At 41.8% G+C, this 24,828-nt stretch overlaps 1 protein-coding gene across 2 annotated transcripts in view; it reads right to left on the reverse strand.

The window, feature by feature from the left end:
• The window catches only part of epha4b (eph receptor A4b), a 94,673-nt gene extending 70,140 nt beyond the window's left edge, over positions 1-24,533 (reverse strand). Inside the window, exons 1-3 of one of the 2 annotated variants that reach the window (XM_035946117.2) lie at positions 24,335-24,533; positions 7,490-7,554; positions 673-873 (exon numbers count right to left, since the gene is read on the reverse strand). In XM_035946117.2, the coding sequence (XP_035802010.1) occupies positions 673-873; positions 7,490-7,554; positions 24,335-24,449 (381 nt within the window). In that variant the 5' untranslated portion in view covers positions 24,450-24,533. The remainder of the gene's footprint in view (positions 1-672; positions 874-7,489; positions 7,555-24,334) is intronic. The other variant, XM_023265604.3, reaches the window with a different exon arrangement.
• Positions 24,534-24,828: the final 295 nt, after the last annotated feature.

Raw genomic sequence — 24,828 nt, forward strand, 5'->3', positions numbered from 1 at the left:
AAATGTCCTACTTTGTGTTCCAATTAATCTGACATTTTCATTAGAAATTCAATATGTCTCTATCTAAAACTGCAACTTAAAAAGTGAAAGAAAATACTGATTGCATTTCTAGTTAACTTGTTGTATTTCAAAGTCTAAGAGTGCTGCGTAGTCAGAGGATATTCAGTTAGATTGCAGAAATGATTTTCCTGCAATAAACCCCGCGCTCCAAACTATTTCAACTTCCACCATGTTTCAAATCTAACTTACTGCGGTGCTATTGATCTCCAAAAGAAAGGAGCATGTTTTTTTACTTGCGTCATTCCAAAAAGATTTCAAAGTGCAGAAGGCTACACAACTGCACCCATGAGGCGAAAATTCAATGTTTTGCTCACCATGAGGAACAAACAAGCAGCACAAATGCAACAGGAGGGCTTTAACACACACACACACACACACACACACACACACACACACACACACACACACACACACACACACACACACACACACACACACACACACACACACACACACACACACACACACACACACACACACACACACACACACACACACACACACACACACCAGTTGCAAGGGTATTTGTTATCTAACCACTAAGGCCCCATGCTGCTTATGAGTTCAAAAGCTTGCCTGTGTGTGATTAACAGTATATATGATGATGCAGACCTCTTTGCAGGTGCCAGGAACGCCGGGCAGGCTGTTACAGTCTCTCAGGGTGAACTTGATCTCAATGTAGACGCGCTGAGCTCCTTCCCGGCTGATGTGGCGCGTCCTCAGCCAGTTGTTTTGATTGGCTTCCATGACGTTACACACCTGATAGGTCCTCATCGGGGTGTTCCTCTCATCCATCACACTGATCTCCTCCCACTGAGGATGACAAATGCAATGCAATACGTTACCTTGTTGTCTCACATATAAAGCTATAGAGGCAGATTCCGTTTTTATTCAATGTCATTTTTTATAGAAAGCAAAAACCAGGATGAAGCGATGGAAGAACCAACTATATTACTTCCTTGGTCAGACAAAGCAGCTGATAGAGTTTGTGTACCACCTTAACCCTCTGAATCCTAAGCACTTTTTGGGCATTTTTTGCTATTTTTACATTTTCATGCACTGTGGTCTCCTTTTATTTTACTGAAATACAAAGTCTAACAGCTCTATGGAAACAGCACAACCATGACTAGAAGTAGAGAGAACTGAAGAATTTATTTTGTTATAATGCAAAAAATCATTATAAAAGAAAAAAAAATAAAGTAAAATTTCTTTCATTATTTACTTTATAAAGATTGAAATTAAATTGGACTTAATGTGTATTTTTTTCCCCACTATGTCTCATAGGTATTACCAAGACTGGGAAAAAATGGTGGCTCCACCTACTGTAGATATTTTACTACACACATTTTTAATTTGTTTCCATGCTTGTGTCTTCTCTGCTTTGTGTAAACACAATCTGCAGTTCATCCTTGTTCAATGGAAAAGGCCTTGAATTTATATCTCCTGACTGTCAGTTGCAGCTGAGTCACTATTGGCTTCACAGTTGCACCAAGAATAGCAGAATTATTTATTTTACAGAATCAGGTTACTACAAATGGTTTATTTTTTGCAAACTTTTACATGAGAACACCGTAATAAAGTGGGTTTTGGGGCTCAGAGGGTTCAAATAAGGACACTAAACATTTTTAGATAAGAGCAAGAACTGGGATGAAAGGAAGGAAGATGGTAGAAAGCAGAGGGGAAGCTGAGAGGGTGAGTGGAAGGAGAACGTAAAGCAAAGGAGGGAAGAAAATCGCTAATAAAACAAAGAGGTGTGAAAAAAGTAATAAATAAGAGGGGAAAGAGAAATGAAGACGGGAATGTATGGGAGAGTAAATGGATGAGTGATGAGGAGACGGAGAAAGGGAAATAGAAGGGGTGTGAGCTGTAGAGAAACATTTGCTTTGTAGGGGAAATCTTGAACATAAATTTCAAATCAAAGACAGAGTGGATGTGAAGCTGAAGTGGAGTGATGTTCAGCAGCTCAGGGCCAACATGAGAACAGCAACGCTCAGCTGTAAGATCATCTTATTTCAGCATTAGGCAATGGACAAAGAAGATCTTAGTTCAAAGATTGGCTTTGGGGAAACTGGGCCCGAGTTCAGTGAACTGTGGTTTAGTGCAAACCAACACTAAGCCTGCGTGTTGTGTTTTCATGTCTCAGTGAATATGAGTGATGATCTGTGTCAAGATGACTGAAGGACTGTCTTTGTCCGTGCTGCACATGTGCATGTTTTTCTAAAATGAATGCGTGATTTAGCACTTAAGAGGTAGAAGTGTGTGCATGAGAGAGAGAGAGTCACCGAGAGAAGGATGGAGAAAGAGAGAGAGAGAACGAGTAGGTAGGACAGAGCTACTTTGTATCCCGTCATCTGCTACCATCTGTTTCCACTTCTGACTAAGGCTGTAATTGAGAACACTTCTCGCATGAGCAGGAAAACATTTCTATCTACACACACACACATAGACAGGCGTACACACATGAATATACCATTAACACACACACACACACACACACAAGGAGAAAGAACATTTCTATTCCTTAAAGAGAAGGAAAATAAACCAGTGTGGTTTCAGTGTCTCAAGATATCTGATCCGTTCAAGAGGAAGCTAACTGGATTTTCTGGGACACACACACCAAAATCCATGCACACACAAACTGGGTGAGTTCTAGTTTGTGGCGAGGGATGAGAAGACCACCATCTTTGTTCTTAGCTCCTGTCATCATCTTCAGACTGAAGCTTTGAGCTCCAGACTGATGAGCACATATCCTCTTACACTTTCCCAACCATGTAAACACATAATGCATACAGTAGGTGCATGGTGTGAGCACACAGGATACACACGTGTTTACACCTGCATGAACTGACCCACCAAAGTAACTACCAGCCAACTTTAAAGTGTCCCAAAATGCAAAGAGAGAACGAAAAAAACAGGTCAGTAAGAATGAAGAAAGCAGTAAAAATGCAAAGAGAAACTTTCAGACAAGCCGAGTCCAAGCTAAGGTTGAATTCTTGAGGTTAATCTGATGTGACAGCCCAACAACCCGGCAAAAGCTTGACGCATTTCACCTCTAAGTCCTGAGCACTAAAACAGATCCACATAAAAACACACATTCTCACATAGACTTGCGCACACTCTCCAGCTCTCCCGCACACTCAGATGCTTTTAATCTCCACAGCCTCGTCTACTGTGTATGAGTTGGAGCTCGAACAAAACCAGCTCTTTCTTGATCCCGACCCAACAGTCCTTCAACAAAGAAACTGAGAGAAAGAAGCAGGAATAAACAGGAGACAAAGAAGAGGGAGGCAGAAGATTGTTTAAGCTGCTGCAGGCAGCTGACACAAACGTCCCTGACAGACAGTTTAGCATTGGAAGATTACATACAGTATAAAGGATGTATCACTGGAGCCTTGTTCGACAATGTACACACACAGCAACTGAGAGTCATTGTGATCAGCTTCACTCAATTCAATTAAAAGAACAAAACCCAAGACTGAGGGAGAAAGGGAGAGAGAAGCGGAGAGAGGGGGAATGAATGTTGGTAAATTACAGGCACGCCTGGCAGCTAAATAGACCCATCTGTGCAGAGCCGAGACCAGTCGGACATCACAGGACGGTCGCACACACCCACCCACACAAACACACAAAGCTAAGTCCCCAGGGAGTGGTGATTAAAGCATTTATGGGAATAGTCATTGAGGGATAAAGAGGGCTTTATGATGTCTTTGTTTATTTCTTTGTAGGCAAAGTTTGGAGTGGCTGGATTACTGCCACTTCCTGGTGAGTGACTTATTTCCCCAGTTGGCGAGTCTGTTCATTGTCACTTTTGCCTGCTGCAAAGCACAGGTGTGTTTAAGAACATGAAAACAACCTGCTTTCCTCCATATCTGCTAATGATACGGCAGTCGCTTGAGAGAAAGCCTACTGAAATTACGACGAGGAGAATGTTTGGATAGGCTCAAGAGTTTCTTGTTCAACACACACGTGCACAAACATGCACGCACACACAGCTGTAACTGTTGCCAGGGCTGTGTTGGTTCAGTCTGAGCACTAATTAACATTCAGAAAGGAACCCTTCTCCCTGAACCCTCAATCACCTTGGCCAATCAGCACGGAGCCTGCTTGATTGCTTTGAAGTGAAGCAGAGACGTCGGATTGGGGCTTAAGTTCAACCATTCACCAGCTTAACATAATATCCCTCCTTCTGCAATCATCTGATGGGTACACCTACGGGGACATAATTGGCCTCCAAATTCTGAAACAAGCTCTGGCTTAGTGATGGAGGGATAGAGAAGGAGAAGGTAGGGGAGAACCAGAGATGGAAGATGGGAAAAGATGGTGGAGGGGAGGAAGGTAGTGAGTGCTGTGGAGCCTCTGGGGGAGTTCAGAGGCTGCGGGGCCTCCCATTTTCAAACATCATTAAGACAGATCTGTTTTGTGTCCCTCTCGAGGAACACCCCTGTATGGTGACAGAAGTGGGTCGCTCCACTCAGTCTCTGCCACATCCGGCCCTGCACGGCTTGGATTAAGGCTGACCTGTGGGGGTCAAGTGTCATTTTGGACTAATTCTGGTAGACAGTGGTCTCATATTGGTGGGAATTGCCTCTCAGTCAGAGTAATCCTCAGGTTTAAAGTTGGAAGGTCAACTAGATAATCCTTCGATATGAAATATAAGATCTTCTCACAGCCCTGGCACCTTTCCTCTCACAGTATATCACTCTCGTATCACCCTCTACCCCACTTCTCCTCCTTCACATTACATCGACAAAGCATTGATAAATTACTACACTACCACATTAATTCTGATACATATGGATAATCACAGTTAACAGAGCTGTTGCCAACTGGATTGGCAGCCTCTGCTAGTCTCTATATTGCTTTTTATGCTCTATGCCACCTGGTGAGCTTTAATAGAAATGTCCTGGATTATTTCATGGTACAAAAACGGACACATTTACAAGACTTTTCTTTAATCATGATACAAAAAAAGTGTTGTCTATCCAGGAATGTCAAGTAGTAGCACGTTCTCTTTTGGCAACAATCATTTCGCCTCACAAAACCAGACAGCATCCTGCATCCAGAATAATCGTCTACTGCTGTTTTTTGACACAGGTTAGGATACTTGGCCGAGCTGAGCCGCGAGCCACAGTGAAGATTCAAGTCATGCTGGCACGGTGGTTTTCCTCAGGCAAGGCGACAAGGTAAAAGCATTTTTCCTTCTATGAGTAGCATCACAAAACAGCTCTGCTAACTCCGTGACAAATACATTGTATTTTCACAATAGTAGCGTGGGCCTGTCTGTCCTCCGTGTAAGGCCACAGAGTAAAGGCTTTAGATCGGTCCTGTGTGATCAAAGCAGACTGAAGCATGTCCACGAAAACATACATAATGACAAACATACGAATCCATTTAGTCCAGAAGCCAAGACCATTCATGGGAAGTCTTTATTAGCTTTAACCAATTCAATTATTGTCTTGGTCAGATAAAGCGAACGACAGAGTTTGTGTCCGAGTTTAACCCTTTCAACTCCAAGCAGTTTTTGGCTATTGACACATTTTTATTCACTTTGGGCTCATTTTTCACTAAAATATAAAGTCCTTCACCTCTGTGGAAACACTACAACCATGACTAGAAGTAGTTTTATAAGTTTTCAAAAACTCAAAAAAAAAATGAAAAAATGAAGTTAAATTTCTTTCATTATTTACTTTACAAAGATTTTTTAAAAACTTGGAATTCAAATGTTTTTAATTTCCTCAAGTGCCCACAGGTGTTACCAAGACTGGAAAAAATGGTGTCTCTACATAATGGAGAGTTTTGTTTTGTGTAAACGCAGCCTCCAGGTCAACTGAAAAGTCCTTGAATTTATGTCTTGTGACTGTCAGTGTCAGCTGAGTCACCAATGGCTTCACAGTTGCACCATGGATTGCAGAATTTTTAGGTGCTTTACAGAGTCTTGTTGCTGCAAATGATTTGGACTTACATTGCTAGAGAAAAGCGATTTAGATAAACTGTAACGGTTTTAAGCTTAGATTTGGAACTTTGCATTGATTGCTGAAAATCCGACAATTCTTTCCGCTTTTACAGTTTTTGGCTCTGATAAATGGTCTAACTTTAGGGATTTAAAATATAAACCTACTGGTGGGTTTTGGGGCCCAGAGCATTAAAGTAAGGACACTTTAAACAATTTTACTTTCACACTGTCTCAGTTGATATTATAAAAGATCTATTTATAGTATGTATTTGACAGAGAAGATGCATGGAGGACCATAGAACCAATTTCCTCTAAGTTTCTGTACAAACTCAGGGAGGAGATGCCAGATGCACACTGTGTTGACAGTCCACGAATAAAGATATTACGGATGGAGCTCATTATATATTCTTTACCTTCAAGCCAGCACATTTCTTTGAGGGCAAACTAGCAACACATGTGCTCTTCTGGACCACGAGGAAGCCACCTGAACCATATGTTCAATAAAAGTAGCTTGTGCACAAAATTAAATTGAACCTCTCAGCTGAGCCACAGATGGAATACGTTCTGCTCTTCTATAAGAACCCCTGTGAAAAAAAGTAACCTACACAAACATCCAGAGTATGACCACACAATCGGAGCGTTTCAATTAAGTGAACTTGATACCCTTGATTGCTTGAGAAAACAACCTTGCTTAGCTCTGTTCACTTGAGCTGCCTCGCTGCTGCACACAACCATGAAACCGCGTGTGGCATCCTGCAATTTAACACACTGATGCTGAATAGTGGAGAGGGAAAGGAGAGAGGAGTGTGACTCAAGAGGAAATAGAATTAATTCAGTGCCATTCAACAGCTCCTGCACTACAGTGACATACAGAAGCCGCTCTATTGAATGCACTTTTGTCGTCCTTCCTCTCTACGTTCTCACCCTCTTCCTCTCCTCACTTCTCTGGTGTCATTTTTTGATTCATGGCGGCTGCACTCCAGACTCCCTCGGTCCCTATACCTGCAAAAGGCTGGTTATGCAACCTTCTACCCCCTACCTCACCCCTCCTCACCCCCTGACACACATGCACACACATGCAAATAATGCCAGCAAGAATGCGCCATCTCCTCTTACATAAGAATATTTACTCCTCCACCATGTCCCTTCACTCCATCCCCACAAAAAAATACAAAAAATCGCAACCCGTAATAAATGGAAGCTCCAGTGGCACAGCGTTTTCAGCACAGCAGAAATAATTTGTAAATTCCCCCTGCAGACTCCCGATTTAGCAATGAGCGCTGAAGAACCCAGTGCTCTCTAAAACACACACTCCAGCGCTGCTGCTAACTCTGGGTCCCTGCCTGTTCCCTGAAAATAAAGCATGTCAACACAACCTGCTAGTTCTGATCAGATTTATGCTTTTAGTGTCAGCTCCAGCATGAAGACAGGATGGCTTTTGTTTGTTTGTGTGTGTGCTGTACTGCAGATACTCACCCCCTCATTAGGATAAGCCTCCCAGCCCAGGTCGGCCAAGGCTGACATGGAGTCCAGCAATGTAACTGCAACACAGAGAGACAAAGAACAAACAAGTTAACACACAAAGACAGATTATTTCCAAGGCATTTCCTTTCTCAATCCACATTTCCCTCAAGGAAAGGATAATACTTTCCACTTAAAATGTGGTCTGTTTATGTCTTGAATGTATCGTATAACATCATGTTGCACTGTGAACCTTCCGCAGAGAAACTCCCAAGATGTTTTCATGTTTCATACAAGTGTGTCTTTTGTTTTGTTGGAGTACACCAACAGTGGAATCACAAGGAGTGGGTAAACCTATAATTTCAACTGTAAGATTACTGTGGTTGTGCTGCAGCTGTTACGGTTCAAGGGGACAGACACAAAGTCAGTCAGTGAAACGGCATCAAGATGTGGAGGAGAAACTATATTTTACAGTTAAATTTGACTTTTTAGACATTAAAGTGATACTCGACATCCAATCCAAAACCTCTCTTTTGAGTTTCAACCTCCGGGGCTTGAAAAGTGGTGGTTAAACATCTGAAGTTTGTGTTCTTTAAGGTGAAAGGAACCCTGTCACAGTGACAAATGCAACTTGGCACATAAAACCTATCAAAAAGTTAAAGAAAACTTCAAACCATAATAATCAGCTACTCTGGTGTTCATTTGTATTCTCAGTATGTTTGAAAATCTGAAAGTAACGGTGGTTTAGCACTCTGCTTCGGTCTTAACTTTCATGCATGACCTCATTAAGTCCACAAACAGACACAGAATTGATGTTAGGTTGCAAGAATTGCGATCCTTTAACTCAAATTGTATGGAAATCCATAGCTAACACTTTGAGGATTTTGTTGGATTATCACTTTAATTGGCGAATTTCATCAAGGACAAAGTGCAACAGAATAATGAGTGTATACACTGCACTCTGATTTGCACATGTTGTTTCTAGCGTGTGATCCCTGCGTGACAGGAGGAAGTGGGGGACGGATGCACAAAGGTGAGAGTGAAAAGTGAGGGGAGGAAGTGGCAGGTCGACCAGCAGGAGGCATAATGAAAACCTGCTCAGAGTGTGGAGGAAGGTTCTCCACCTGTGTGTGTTTGTCAGTTCTTACGGCATGCGTAGGTGTGTGGGCCTGCTCAGGCTTGGCTCACTCATGTCCTAATCAAGCCTTCAACACGGCTGACTATCAATATTTAATCAGCATCCATCTGCAGAGACTGCTGCTTCTCTCTTTCTTCTCCTTTCTCAGTCACACGCTCATTGTGGCTCTTGCAGGTTGAAATCGTTGCTTTCAATCCACAGATTCCAAATCAGACGTGTGCATTGTTGACCTGACACAATTCAAACTGACTGCATCATTTTTTTTGGTTTTCACTCCAGTTTGTATAAGGTAGCAGCACTGACCTGGAAAAACTATTTAGTTGTACTAGAAAGTTTGCTCTTCTGAATGCAAATAAGATTAATCACTGAATTGTGGGTTGAAAGTGTCTGTTTACAAGCCCCTCTGTGTATCCATACTGCTGCTAGGTATAACAAAGGGACTGTAAAATTGGTCCAACCTACTCATTTCCTATCTTTCCCTGTCTTTCTCTTCTTCTCGCGCTCACGCTGTTCACCAGCCCTAACTGAATCCCAGCCGTTCTCCTCAGCTCAGCACACCGTGACAGCGGGGAGGCATGTCATGCTGTATTAGCGTATGTGTGTATATGCGCACACATATCTGCGTGTGTCTGCGCAATGTCGCACAAAAGCGGTGTCTAAGCAAGAGAGAGAGGAGGAAAAAAGCCACTGAGAAAATAGTGCACACGATATAATGAAGCAGAGAACGAGGCGCTGCACAGCGGAGCCGAGGTGAGGGAGACATAGATTAAATGAGAGGGATGAGACAGAGGCAGTGGAGGAGAGGTGCTGTGCAGCTAAAGGTCAGAGCCTGTGCGTGTATTCACAGAAACTAAAGACCATTTAGACTGCTTTTCTCACTTCATGGGCTTTTGAGTGGCATACAGAAATGGAACATAATAGTATAATAATATATGATTTCAGGACCCAACGGAGAGACGCACACACACGTTCTTTTTTCACACACACTTATATCTCTGAGCAGGGATAAAAGCCACCTATCAACAAGGTTCGGGGAATTTAGAAGTTTCAAATACATCCAGTTACGAAAATGATATTCACTCTGATTCACTTAATGTTACACTGTTTAATGCATTTCACAGAGAGTATACTAAGTGCAGCCTTGACAGTTTTCAAAGGGACAATTCACCCAAATTACAAAAAGCATCTTTTCTCAGGATATTGTTTCTTTGTCAAAGTTCTGACATATCTGACACTGAGATTTAAACTTCCATCCAAGCACAATGGAGGTGAATGGAATATGAAGTGGCTACATTTTAAAATAGCTCCGCTTAAATGCAGCATCAGTGTGTCTCCTCCGAACCCAAGTCCAAGTTACTCTGTGTGAATGATACACAGGCCTCACTGTGGTAATTTTTCTCAGGAATTGCTTTCTACTAAGGAAAGACCACAGATCAGACTCCCAGCTGTAGATTGTAGATGATGTGTTCTGTGGATGTGAATTTTCACAGCACTGTCTCACACCAAAATGCGCAATAGCTACGTTGGTCCACAGCACATAAATGTATCAGTTTCACAGTAAAGGCCATAAAATTGTGAGATGCCTGCAATTTTGGCATGCATCCATGTCATGTGACTTACAAATTTCTTTCATTTTAACACAAAAAGAGCAACAAAGTCTGCATAAGGCTGCTGTTACACTTTGCATGTCTGTGAATATGACAGTCTGACACATACATTTCTAGCCAAGAGTCCACACGTGTCCAAACTACACAGACTGGTGCACCTAATACAAAGATTCAACCTACTACACATATATAAAACAGAGTCTTACAAGTAGAGTTCTGTGGACAAGACAAGTAGTATAACAACAGCATTCACGTGTCCATGCTGTTCATATGTGCATCTATAAGGGAGTATAATCAGGACTTAAAGAGCCTGAAAGGGTGCAGGTGGTATAAATGACAAGATTTTCACCCAGAGCCTAGGTTTGTGTCCCATATACGACAACTACTTTGTGCTGTTTATTTGCATTTTCAGACAGCATTTTCTGTCAGTTTCAGTCACTGTTTGCTTTTTTTTTGAATGACGATACTTGTTTAAGTTTAGGCACTGAAACTACTTGGTTAGGTTTAGGAGAACATCCAACTTTGGGTTCAAATAAACCCATGCAAACACTAAACATAATGCATCAGTTATTTTCTGTGTTGTTAATGGGACCAATACTAGGCTAGCATCTCACAGTTTTCAGCCCCTTTAGTAAAAACAGTACATTTTGCCCAGTGGACCAAAATAGCTGTTACCGATACTACTTTATTTAGACGTGACTGTTTTTTACCTCATGTAATTTGTGTGAATTTGACTGCTGAACTGTTTCCACTCACTTCAAACACTCAGTTTTTTGGAATAACCACATGTTGGCTGTTAGCTCACTACCATCGTATGCACTGGGTGTCTGCTTATGGTCTGAACTTATCTCAAACTCACTGACATTTTCCTGCAGTGTTACTCTCCTTTTTCCTCTCTTTTCTGTGTGTTTATAAAGTTTTCGCAATAAACCACTAGTATAAACCCAAATTTTCACCTCAACTTGTAATATTGTCAACTCCCCCGAGCCTTTCTTTGCTGCATTTCACATTCAGAAAGACTTTTGGTGCAGATTTTTTTTTTAAAGCTCAATACTTTAGGGAGTATGTGAATCTCTTTCTGCCTGACAGTTAGCTGTAAAAACTGATGTGTGGTTGAAGCTAGCCTTGCACTCCATCACTTTTGAAGCTCTACTTATATCTCATTTGTTTGGCCTGTCCACAGAAAGTTATCATTCAGGCTAATCACGCTCCAGCTCTGTGCTTGACACACAAACATGACGGCAGTATCGATCTTCTCATCTAACTCTCAGCAGAAAATGAGATTTCCAGATTTTTTTTTTAGAACTTTTTGCTATTTCTTGTACTCCAAAATTGTACGCACCATGAATGAAATTCCATCCCCCCACTGTGTCAGGGTGGAGGCAAAATCTCATTGAGACTTGAAAACCTGAATAAATAAAACCAAAACTACCTGAGTTCAGTAAAAAAAATAAATAAATTGGGGGGGGGGGGGGGGGGGGGGACTTTTGCAGTCACTGCGTTTCCTCTTCTGACAGTAAATCATCTTAAAAATGTCTCCTAAGCTAATGTGTTACTGAAGTCATTACATATTCTAAAGCCATTTTGCAGCCCGCTGGGAAAACATACAGATACATAAAGCTACATATCAACACTTTTTTCTCTTCTCCTCACACCTCCTGTCAATACTACTTATCACTTGTAATCAATGGCTGGACTCATCAATTATGTATTAGCTTTAGTTTCCCGTCTGCTGACACATGCAGTATCTGTGTGTGTATCTGAGTGTGTGTTTAAAGACGAGGAGAAAACAGTGAAATTGTGAGAAAAACGTAGCGTTCTTCCACAAACAAACATGAAGCCACACCTCTATCTTTCTGTCCATCCATCTCTAAATGCTCTCACCCTGTCTTCCTCTTCTTTCTCCTGTCTTTCTCAAGGGAACTGGCGAAATTGTGTGTGTGTGAAATCTAAGCCTGGGCCAGGCCTGCTTTGGCCCAGAATAAAAACACCAAGCTCATCACTCAGTCACTCAGACTAGGCTCATGTTCAATCTAATGACCAGTCTCTCTCTCGAACACACACACACATTCAGACACACAATTCACTGGTTAGTAAACAGCTACACATGACACGTCACATCTTCGAAATATGATCGCTTTACCTGCAAAACTATATCTATGATCAAGGCTTTTTACAGACTTTCTAGCTTAAAATATACCTTTTTTATAGCAATGTTAACTCAAATGTTGCTCTAATGTTAGGTTAGAGCACGAATGCACACATTCACAGTCATGCACGTGTCCTGATCATTGTGAGGGTTGTTTGGTTACAGAGAGACAAGCTGACTTATTGATTTTCAGCTCCAAACTGTGAGGTTTACATTGTGAGAGTGAAAGATGAGGAGAAGGTGGCAGCGGAAGGTGTTAGCTTATGAATCAGAAATTCCTGTACGAGTGCCATAAAATGCTGAAACTACTTATAGAGCCATGTGAAGTGAACACAAAACATCTCTTTGTCTCTTCATGTCTTTCCGTGTCTGTCTATTTTTCTTTGCACTCCTGCTTCCTCCCTCTGGGGTGTCTGTCCCTCTCCTGCTTCTTCTCCTTTTTCTTCTCTGTCTCTCTTTACGTCTCTCTGCCGCTCTCTTGCTGGACGGTATCCACTGCTTCAGCTGGGCTGCAAGAAGCTGTGAGCCACCTGCCAAGAATCAAACAGCGCTGCCAACAGCCAGACTGGCGCACAAAGAGACCGGGGCGCGTACACACATCGAGTCACTACACAAAACTGACACACACACTTTAAGAATGTGCCACAAAGAAAAAGGCTGCACAAAAAGACCAGCGCAAAGACTCGATACAGAGTACAATATGTGACTACATAATAAGTTCATAAGATCTTTTATCTCAGAACGCAACGAATAAACTGAAACTGGTAGATGAAGCAGATGTTGAGAGGATACGCTGACACGACATTCAACATGCTGATAGCTCATTGTTTTCCTTTTTTCTTCAAATACAAAACCCTTTGAAAAGGACTAGATCTGTTAAAAGCTAAATTTCATGCAGGCTCTATTCCTATTTTTCCTGCAGCTGGAGACTCAACTTTCAGTGAGTGTCCCCACACACCAAGAAGTTGTTTTTCTCGCTGCAAGAAAATGCTGATTCCAGTTTACGGTAATCAAGGTCCTCTAGTGACAAACATAAAAATTGGACGAAAATGCAAATGAGATGCTGATCATTCCTTTTAAGATAAACTGCAGCACAGCAGTGGTTGTGTTGTAAACAGTGTTTCTTCAAAGTCTAATTTTCACCCTGATTTTCCATCTTTTTTTTTTCAACCTGACGTTCACCTTTTTATTGCTATTCAAAATAAACCCCACTAAATTTGTTTATTCGCCGGCTTTTTTTCAGTTAAGCCCCGCACACCCAGGAGGACAAAATAACAAGAAATAATCAAAATGATAATAAGTTGCACTCTTTCTCATAATAGAAAATCCGCTGTACACTTTCATGCATTCATATCCATAACCAAAGCTTTATTTCACGATTAAGACGTGTGCTCTGCAGCTTATTCACTTTCTTGCTGACAGTTACATGAGAAGATTGATCCCACTCACTTTAGCTAAACATGAAGGTGTAGAGTTGGAGGAGCTATTCTGGGGCCCGTGGTGGTGTTAGGTGACTCACAGTTGGAGCCTCTCTAACGCTTGCATCAAAATGAAACTCTCATCATGTTGTTTAAATCATGAGTCCACGTGATTAGCAGCTGTAAAGGAGTAAAGTGACAGGAGCGCTGCTGGTGTCCCTCAAACCACCGCCACTCATAAAAGGAAATAATGATTAAGGAGGCCACAAGAATTACAAATCAGAAAAACTGCATATAAATCCAGCTCCAGGCACCTCAGATGGGCTTGATAAGTAAAAGGGCTTTCTTTTAGTGGGCTAGAGACATACAAAATACATTAATGTGTGTCAGTTTGTGCCTTCTTTTGTGTGGAATCAGACAGAAGCAGTTGCAAATATCCTGCATCATTTTCTCTCTCTTGCCCTCTTGGAGCATCACATAACCAATACAACATAAAAAATAAAAACCCAAGGTCCTCTGACAGACTGTGTTACCAAGTATCTCATTATTGGATAAAGATTTCATCAAACATGACATTTTAAAAAGAGAAGTCACAAAGAGAAGAAGATAATTATGACTACCAAATATGAGTCTGTTAAAATTCTGTTAATTTGAGCCGCTAACGACAGGCAAGAGCTAAAGATGGCACCACCACGAATGCTGAAAACACTTAAACATAGCTTAAATTGGTTCATTTTTGAATTCTGTGCCAGGTTTGATAGAATTTAGCAACAACTACTTCCCATTTTCCTCTTAATTATGGCAATAGCACTCAAAGATCAGTGTCAAAATGAAGGACAATAAATGATTTTTGCAAATAAATCTATAGTAGTGTTTTAATATTGAGGACAGTACTGTGTTTCTTTGTGCAGTAACATCAAGGATATCCTTTAAAGAAAGACTGGAAACAGCTGCCCCACTTTGCAACTCCATTACCAGTCGAGTAAAGGCTGAAAAAATGCAGAAACAGGTACCCTAAAATGTTGAACTACTCCTTTAAGTTCATCAACAAGTCAATAATGCTGCAAATGTGAACAAGAAAATGCAAAATCCACCTCTAGCAGGACAAATCTCTGCAGCAGATGCAACAAATAAGACAGCTTTACAACACTGTACCAGCACAAACACACACACACACACACACACACACACACACACACACACACACACACACACACACACACACACACACACACACACACACACACACACACTCCCAGTCCGTCAGTATTAGTCCCGCCACACACACTCAGACCTTCCTCTGCTTCCACTCCACTGAGAGTGCAGTTCAACGAGTGAGAGCGTTGTCAGGGCAACAAATGAGCTGACGGAGAGCAGGATGAAGGAGTGGGAAGACTTGAGCCCTGAACTTTAGGAACAAACTGGCACCGTACCAGGATTTGCTTCATGTGCTGCCTTTTCATCAGTCCTCTCTCCACTCATCCACAAACCACCGGAGGCTCTCAATCAGTCCTCTAGTTTTCTCTCCCTATCTGCGCTCTCATCCTCCGTTAATGTCGTTTTATTGAAGCTGAGTGTTACTGTATATCCTTCATAACTTTTAATCTTATTTCTGCTTCTATGGTATACACAAACTCTGCTTTTCCCTCACAGGTGCTTTAATTCATTCATCCACTTCTGGAGGAATAAATGGATGCATTAATCAGTCAGGTTAGGTGAGGTTAGGTAGCACCTTTGCATGTATGTGAACAATAAAATCAGCAGCAGTGAAGGCAGCTTTCCATTGGTTTCAATGCCATCTAAAATGTTTTTTTTAATGTAATCAGCCACGCCAAGACATTATATCATTCAACTTCCCACTAAAGGCTGTATTAACCCTATAAATTTAAAGAATACTCCCCTTCATAACTGTATACACTGAGTTTTATATGGAACATTTAGACTTCACAACATTTCACAGAATATTATGTGCTGTTTAAGTATGTAGGATATGTTTCCCCTGAAGCTGGAATATCCAATCCTGCAGTATTTTTAATTTCTTTTTTGTATGTGAGATATTTTCTTTTGGGAGGAGGTGGAGTCAAGCACGAGAGGGAAAATGTTATTATTCTTTGACTGTGATAGCCGTCTGCAAGCTGAATGTATCTATGAATAATTCAATGTTTTTAAATTAAATTGTAATCCTAATTCTTCTTTGATTCAGTCCAATTGCCCCTGCCTTCTCTCTGCCCATTCTGCTCAAATATGTTATGTTGATCCACTGCACTTCAACAAGCACAAAATTAAATTCCACTTTGAGCTGGACTGAATTTCACTGATTAAAATCAGTTATGTTCAGCATCATCCCAGATTAGTTTGCAGGAGCCCATAACTATTCAAATGAGTAATAGATTGGAACAGATAACTGAAGGTAAAAGCTGGTTCTGCAAAACAAATAAGATTCAATTAGCTTTTAACATGCATGGTTAAATGTTTTGGTGTCTGAATCATCGGTTGTCTGGCCTTTAGTACACAAATTAAATGATAAAAAGAGTCCATTCGAATATAATAGAAATCATAACTATAATTTGCATTTAAATTGCTCCCTAAAAATTAATAAAAATGTGATTGATTGGATTCATTTGCTCTTGTTTTGACATGAATTACTTTGTATAAACAAATCTGATCCGATGAAAATCGTCTTTCAACACAAGTCATTGAGGCTTCTGATCCCATTCTGTCTGTGCATGTGTTTTACACACACTGAAGTGAAAGTGAAAAGTCAGACACCAGAAATGCAAAGGCTTAACTGATTACAGCCTGTTGCTTCCCTTGAGATAAGATGGAAAAACCAAAATCCAACAGAGCAGAAAATGCAGCAGCATCCAGGAAGCCACAAAGTAAAGTAGGTAAATACTCAACTGGTGCCTCATTTGCTACAGAAATAACAGAAACTGGCAGGAATGCCGAGGAATCAAAGGATGACACGGACAATCAGACATCTGGACTATAATCATGTATGATTCACATAATATTATGGTATGAAATAGGCAGTTAAGGCACTTTACAGCAAGGCACATTGAGTAAAATAAACTGGGATTAGTGTCATTTGACGTGGCAAAACAAGACATGGTATCTACCCACTCTGTCTTCATCTCTTTGTTAAATTGATACAAACACCAAGCCTACTCAGATCAACCAGACAAGCCTTCTGCAGCAAAATGAAACCTGACAAAGAGCAAAACGCCTACATTATTTACCTAAGACTGACTGTGTGTGTAAACTGTGAGGCAGGACTTTCCAGAATACAGCAGGTAAAAATATATGTCAAAATAACAGCTTTCTACGAGGCAGTCAAAATGCAATGATTGCTAAGAAGACATTTTTCCAGTGCAGTCACTTTAGTGTTCTTTTGATGCATATGAGAAAAGGCGGCAATCTAAAAGGCAGATGGTGCACAATGCTCGAAATGTTTATAAAAAGATTCATGTATGTGATGAACTGTTGCGGGTTGAGCTTGCACTTTTGGACTTCCACTGTAGCAGAAGGCACATTAGCCTACTCTGCTCTTTCATACACTGGCAGCACTAGCAGGACAGAAAAGATGATATTCTGACAGACTGTGACAGGAGCACTGCCCTAGTTTGTCGCTTGAAGAGGCTCTGAAGTCTATGTGTGTGTGTGTGCCTGTGTGTGTGTGTGTGTGTGTGTGTGTGTGTTTGCATGGGTTTGTCTGTGTATGCTGGTTGAGTGCTTACAGTGTTGAACTGTGACATCCAGTCAGATCCAGACACTTGTTTTTTAATAAGCCTCTTCCACCAGTAATGCAACCAACTCATCAAGGCCAAAGAACAACAAACACATACACAACACACAACCATAATGATGTGCACACACAGACCTTGAGAATTGAGAATAACCTGCAATACCAACCACAGACACATACGCCTCTGCACATGCACTTCCACCAAAACACTGAAACTGTGACGTATCCCAGCATTCATTTAAAGAGCTGCATTTAACCAGCTCCATGAATAAAGGGAATGAGAGGTGATTTATTTTTTTTTTTTTTTTTTACTAAATAAAACACAGGAAAGCCTCTAAATTCTCCCACTGCAAATGCATATTACTCTCTTTTGTTACTTCTTCTTGACCTTTTTCGTGCTCTCTTCACTCTTAAGCCAAGAGCATAAACGCACATGCAGCTGTCACACAGTGGTTGGTCACAGGAGGGTAAATTGGCCTGGAACCTCAGGAGTGAGCCTCAGCGGTGGATAGGAAATCACATGTCAGATAAAAGTGTACTTAGACAGGTTTCTGCAGCTGATGCACTCAATATTATATACACATACACACCTACAGTAAAAGACTGTCTAACAGCTTGTTTGTCTGCCCTGGTGCCTCCATTACATCAAATTTAAAATGATTTACACCTATTTAGCCACCGATATCTTATAAATGGAGACAGAATGAGCATAACTAAACTGCAGTTAAAATGTATGACAAAGGAAATATGTTCATGAGCTAATTATTCTAGCAAAATGCCCCAAAACAACAGATAAATTGTTTGTTAGCTGACAAACCACTTCAAAACCCATAGGCACAGGTCTACAAATCACACAAATTCTCAGCAAAGTGTCAACAAAGAACAAAAAATATTCTCATTTATGGCTTGCAAGGCATCTGAAAAGCTGTAAAAATACATCAAATTACAGGAGAAACAGAGCGAGAGAAATGGGTGGAGGTAAGGAAACAACCAAATTCAATTTAGCCAAAAAAGGTCAGAGCAGACACCGGTCAAGGCCCAGTGATCAGTGATTTGACCGGCAGTTAAGGGCCTGTTCGGAGGGGGAAGGGGTCAGCAGACACGGTGGTGCTGAGGGAAGAGAGAGACCACTTATGCCCAAACTTTACTACAGCCATCAGACATCACACACTAAGGAAGGCTGCCTCTGACATTAATGAACTCAGAATCTGACGGGAATCATTCAGGCCTAAAAACTGTTCAAGTTCAGCTGTAGCACACAAGGCACACCCCTATTCACCGTCATGGTGGGAATTGAAATAACACGGCCAGTAAAAAATAAGTTTTGTCTTGTATATCAATGTGTGGGAGGACGTAAAATGAATTTAAACACACGCTACAGACAAAGTAAAAAAAAAAAAAGATCCATACTATGTGCAAGTAATATAATTTGTGGCTGCACTGTAGTTCATGTAGCTTTACATTTGTTCACATTACACGGAAGAAACAAACTTATGCATAAACTGTAAATATGCATGCAGTGTAGATAACTGTTTTGTCCCTTTAAGAAATCCAAAGTATACAGATTAGCCTAATTGACTCAGTAAGTTTGTTTTTTGGTGAAATCAATGGAATTGTGGCATGAATGATGCAGTAATAGTTACTTTTATTTAATTTACTCAGGTAAATTTCTATAGCAAACAACACTGTATTGTCTTAACCTTGATATTCAAACTCATAGGGGAAATTCATAAATCTTATTTCTCCACTGGAAAGCACTTTGGCTTAGCAGCTGCTGCTTTAAATGTGCTATATAAATAACAGCGGCTTTACTAATATTGACGTATTGCATTTTGCAATCTTGCTTCTGTTGTTTTCTTGTTTTAACTGTTCCTTAATTGTTATTATGTTAACTTCTGGGTTGATACAGCACTTTTTTAAAAGTGCTGTATCAACAAAGTTACCATGAATTTTTTTTTCACTTTAAAGGAATAGTTGAACATTTTTGAGGATTCTTTTTCCATTTGTGTCTGAGAGTAAGATAAGGATGCTTACCACCCTGATGGTTGTGTCGTAAATACAAAGCTGAGCATAGCATAATCAACCATAACGTTGAAACCAAATGTCTAATATTGTGTACATTCCCTTTGTGCCAACAAAACAGCTCCAAGTAATCAAGCCATGGACATGTGACCTCTGAAGGTGTCCTGTGATGTTGGGTTCTGGGACATTGGCAGTAGGTGCATCCCATGGATCCTCTATCGGACTGCGATATGGGGAGTTTGGATGCTGATCAACACTTTAAGCTCTTTGTCTTGTTCCTCAAGTCACTGTCATTGGGAAATACCATTGTTATGGTCTGCAACAATGCTTAGATGGATGCTACGTGTCAGAGTAGGATGGACACGAATGCCAGTGCCCAAGGTTTCCCAGCAGAACATTGCATTGCAACATGACCACCAGTGTTACTCACTTCAGTTGTTGGTGTTTTAATGTTGTGGCTGAGTGATGGAGGTCACTAACGAAGATTTTATGTCTTGTTTAAAAGAGGAGCCATCCACTTAATGTTGAGCATTGTGTGATACTACTTTTGGGCTCAACACACTGACCTCAAAATGATGATGAGACTTTGATGAGTCTTTTTGCTCAGCTAACCACCTTCCAATTGTCTCTTCATAGTTACGACATAGACATCATAAGACTGGTCTTCTCATTTACCTCTCGGCAACAAAGCAACCAAAAATGTGTAACCCCCACTACCTTCAACACACCAAAACGGAATATGAAACACAAATGAAATGATTTGAATTGGTAGGGCTGAACACAAAGGCATATTTAGCAACTGCTGACTACCATTAAAAACAGCACAAAGGCTCTGTGGGTGCATTTATGGATACATCGGAGCACAGAGAAAGGGTTGAGCTATTCAGTTTATTTTGAACTGTCTTTGTTCTTCTTCTTATCACTTTTGTTTTGTCTCACAGATTTTCTCTTGTGGATTTGTCTTTTATTTATAATTTCAGTCTCTCCTCCCCTGTTGCTCGCTCACGGTTTCTCTCTCTCTCTCTCACACACACACACACACACACACACACACACACACACACACACACACACACACACACACACACACACACACACACACACACACACATTCACATTAACACACACACACACACACACACACACACACACTCACACTCACAATGAATCCATGAGGTGAAGCCCTCACAGCAGAATCATTCTCTGTCACTGGGTTGTATTTATAACCCCATCTATCAAGCAGCCCCCCTGATATGTGACACTATTCTCTGGACTGAGACCACCAAACTGCCCCCCAGCCATACATTAAGATAGGATAAAGCGTACATGGGAGTGTGTCTGTGTGTGTGCATGTGCATCCATTTGTGCTAGTGTATGGGCCTGTGGTAAGCAGATATAGGAGCTGGACCTCATTACAGAAAATATACAGTGGCTCCCAGCTCTTGTCCCACTGTTGCATTGGAGGTCAGCGAAGAAGAAGACAAACAGAATAAAAGCAGCCATGGAGAGGGAGATGGAAGACACAAGGGAGGCTGATAGAAAACAGAGGAGGGCAGCTATAAAAGAAAGGGATTAGGGAGCGATCGGAGTGGAGGTAGAGAAGAAAAACAGGAGGGTGCTCGCACTTGCTGCTGCTCTCTGATGAGAGCCGAGATCTATATCCTCTTCAGTCCAAGGTCATGGTTGTTACATGGGAGCAGAGCAATCTCTTGGACTCACACACACGTCTTGAGGTATGGCTTTGCCGATAACTACAAGCAGCCATTATAGATTAAAGCAATTAAACCAGATGAGGCCTTTGACCCAACATTATACCGCAGTCAGGATCTTGTGTGAATCATAAGGCGTGTGTGTGTGTGTGTGTGTGTGTGTGTGTGTGTGTGTGTGTGTGTCTAAGTAGAGGGCATGCTTTACATATGCTTGCCTCTGCACTAACTGCTCACCCTCATGTTAACCTTAAGAAGTAATATGGCAATTTCCCTCAGCACCCTAAGGTCAATGAAAAGCTCAAAGTGGGTCGTATTTCCAAGAGCGTTTACAGATTACTGTAAACCGCAGATGAGTCACATTTTTTTCCAAGTTTTGATGTTTTCTCCCACCCTCCTACCCATTAATGCAATCCTATATCCATTTGCACAGGGATTTAAGCCAGAATTTGGCATCAAATCTTTCATTTGCCCCTATTAGCATACTCCTTATCAACATCCATATGAGGTAGAAGGAAACACAGGGCGCCATATTTTCGAGGATTGAGGAGGTAAATTTAGAGACAGTGGGAGGGCGCAAAAATAGAACTAGTCTGCTCTTTTCCCTGGGACAATTCTGCACAAGGAGGATGCGGTAAAAAACAAAAGAAGTACAAGGGGAAGTAGGATCAAAGCAACAACAAACAGAAAGAAAACACAGATGGAAAGTAAGGAAGGGATGAAGACAACGCGACAAAAAGGAACCAAGGGGAGACCTGTGAGCATCCACCCTGCTGTTACATCAGTTTGCCCTCAGGGTCCAGACAGAGGCTGTGTTGGGCTCCCTCTGCTGGTGGACTAAAACTCACCCACTCTTCTTCTTCCCATTACCGTTGATAACAAAGACCTTCACAGTGTTTTCCAACAACTTATGAATGAACCCATTTCCACCGTGTTGCCAGTGCAGGAGCAATTATGGCAACAATTTCAAGCAATTCTATCAATTCCGCTGAAGCACTCCGTACCGCCGGTCCACCCTCACAACTGAGTTTCTTGTAAATGCCAAACAATTTTGGAGCAGATCAATAGCTCTGGTAGTAAACTAAGCTTGTTGACAGCTTAACACTGTTTTCCTGCTAACGCTATCAGGCTCTATCAAAGGACTGTGCTCTTAATTGAGCCTTGAGAGTCGTATCTCTGCTTTTATGACAGCCTCGCTTCTGCTACTAGACAGACTCAGAGGGAGGATTTCCTGGAATAACACGACTACCGAGATGCGTGGGTGGAGAATATGCACACTTATAGGCAAAAACAAGGCACACACACACACACACACACACACACACACACACACACACTGACACAGAGACAGACACACACACTGGCATGAAGAAGCGCAATCCCCCAGCTGAGTGTGTGGTCGCAGCAGGAAAACTGGCAGGCCGAAAGGTAAAAGCAAAGCATGGAGTGGTTGACAAAAATATCTTCATTGGATTACTGTCCCTTTGGCACACACACACACACGTATACACAAGCTGGGCAGTGGGCTTAAGGTGCCAATTATGACAATAAACTGAAACAGCAAGGATTGAACTGGAGGATAAAACACCAAATGAGTCACACACACACACACACACACACACACACACACTATCTGGATCATTGTTTGGAAAGTGCGTATTAGCAAATGAGAACCTCATCTGACCCGTCGGTCACCTCAAAAATCCTCAAGTACAACATGATCCGTGAACAAACATCTGCAGCACCTCACATGCCTCTGCGCATTTATCTAAATCAACAGGAGTTTCCTTTGGCTTCCAGTTGGTTTCATCATTCATGCTCATTTCAATGAATATTTCAGCAGTGTGTTAGTGTCTCCCTCACATGCATTGTCTCCTGCTGTTAGAACACTCCTCCTCCTCCTCTACTCTCTCCTGACTCTCCGGCTGCCTATCTATACCTCCAGAGCCTTTGTTCTGTGTGAACTCCTCGGGGCTGTGATATACATTCAGGACAATGTACACACAGCTTATACAGTTAAGTCAGCCAGAAACAGGAGGTCCGATTAAAAACCTTAGTGGGGCCTGTCATGGTGTGACTGAATCATCCCACTGTTTCATCTGTCTTCTGTAAGCCTGGAGTTAAAAGTCTGTGTGGCAGTGATTGAGGAAAAAACTGAGAAAATATCAATGAAAGACAAATCATAGAGATGGAAAGCTTTGTTGAGCTTCAGAACATGACTGACTGGAGCTGTTTTCGGTGGGAAACTGAATGAAATGATTCACAGAAATGACAGCTGCACCATCCCCAGTCAGACATTCAAACACTTTTCCAATTCTGTTCAAATAACTTGCTCCATAAACTAATTACAACTTGTGCACAGGGGGGTTTCTGCATTTTTTTCCCAACTTCCCATTAAACAGGCTCCCATGTTTCAGGCCACCAAACAGTCAGGAGTAGTTAGTAAGTAAATTCATTGGCTCATTTCAGGCTGAGCATCGATGTTAATACAATAACTGAGAGAGGCTCAGCAGCAGCGTGTGACAAATTTAATGTAATTGCTGCTCCTCATTTGCACACAGAAGCAAGAGGCTCCACATAAAAACAGCATTTATCAGTGCGTAATCGTGGAGATATCAGTAATTAAGAAGGATTTGGACAGAGATGTCAATGTTGTTTTGGCATAATCATAATAAGTTGAGCTACTTTAACGCAAGAACCGATTCATAACATGCACATGAGAAGGATTTCCCGATGTCACAAAGTGAAACGTCGACCTCAGCCTTCTCTGCTGTGCCAAGGTCTGCCCGTGTGTATCTGTCATACAATTTTAATGTCGGGAAAAGAAAAACGTGACGAACACTTTTTTTTTTTTTTTTTTGCCTCTCTCACTCCCCTTTCTCCGCTTTTTCTCTATGCATGATTCATAACCAGAGCCGAGCACTTAACGGGAGTCTCCGCCGCTGCGCTGCGCTCCTTTTTCCCGGCAAAGTGGGAACCGCGGGATGGGTGATGTGGAGCTCCCCTCGTCCGCCTTTAAACAACAACGCACCGCCAAAGTCATCCAACTCCACACTTGAAGGTGGCTTCACTCACCTTCATTCTCCGGGTAATTCCGTAAGGCTCGGCACGGCGACAACGCGTGAAAAAGAAGCAGGGAGGACAGGAGGGAGAGGGATGGATAGATCCACAGGACGCGTGGTGGTGCCATTTTTCAGGCTGCGCTGCGCCCTCGCTGCATCCCTGTTGGCGGTGTCGAGTCGGTGAGCGCAGCCTTGCGATTGAGGAGAGAGGGAGCAGAGGAGAGGACAGGCGAGGAGAGAGAGAGAGGGAGAGGAGGAGGAGAAGCTGGGAAGGAGGGTCCAGTCAGCCAAGGCCTGTCAATCAGCCGCCTGGCTCCGGGGGTGATGTAGAGGCCTGCGGAGACTAGATTACACTGCAAAAAAATAAACATCTGATCAAAAGATTCAGCCTCACAGAATGTTAGCAGTAACGCCGTCATTCATTTGTCAGTGCTTCAAGGACATAAAAATGAATCTCTTCCTTCCAAAGCTGTCACATTGAAAAGCAGTGGAGCTTTAAATGCAATA

The sequence above is a fragment of the Amphiprion ocellaris genome, chromosome 10 (assembly GCF_022539595.1).
Source record: "Amphiprion ocellaris isolate individual 3 ecotype Okinawa chromosome 10, ASM2253959v1, whole genome shotgun sequence".
In the NCBI taxonomy this organism is placed as follows: Eukaryota; Metazoa; Chordata; class Actinopteri; family Pomacentridae; genus Amphiprion; species Amphiprion ocellaris.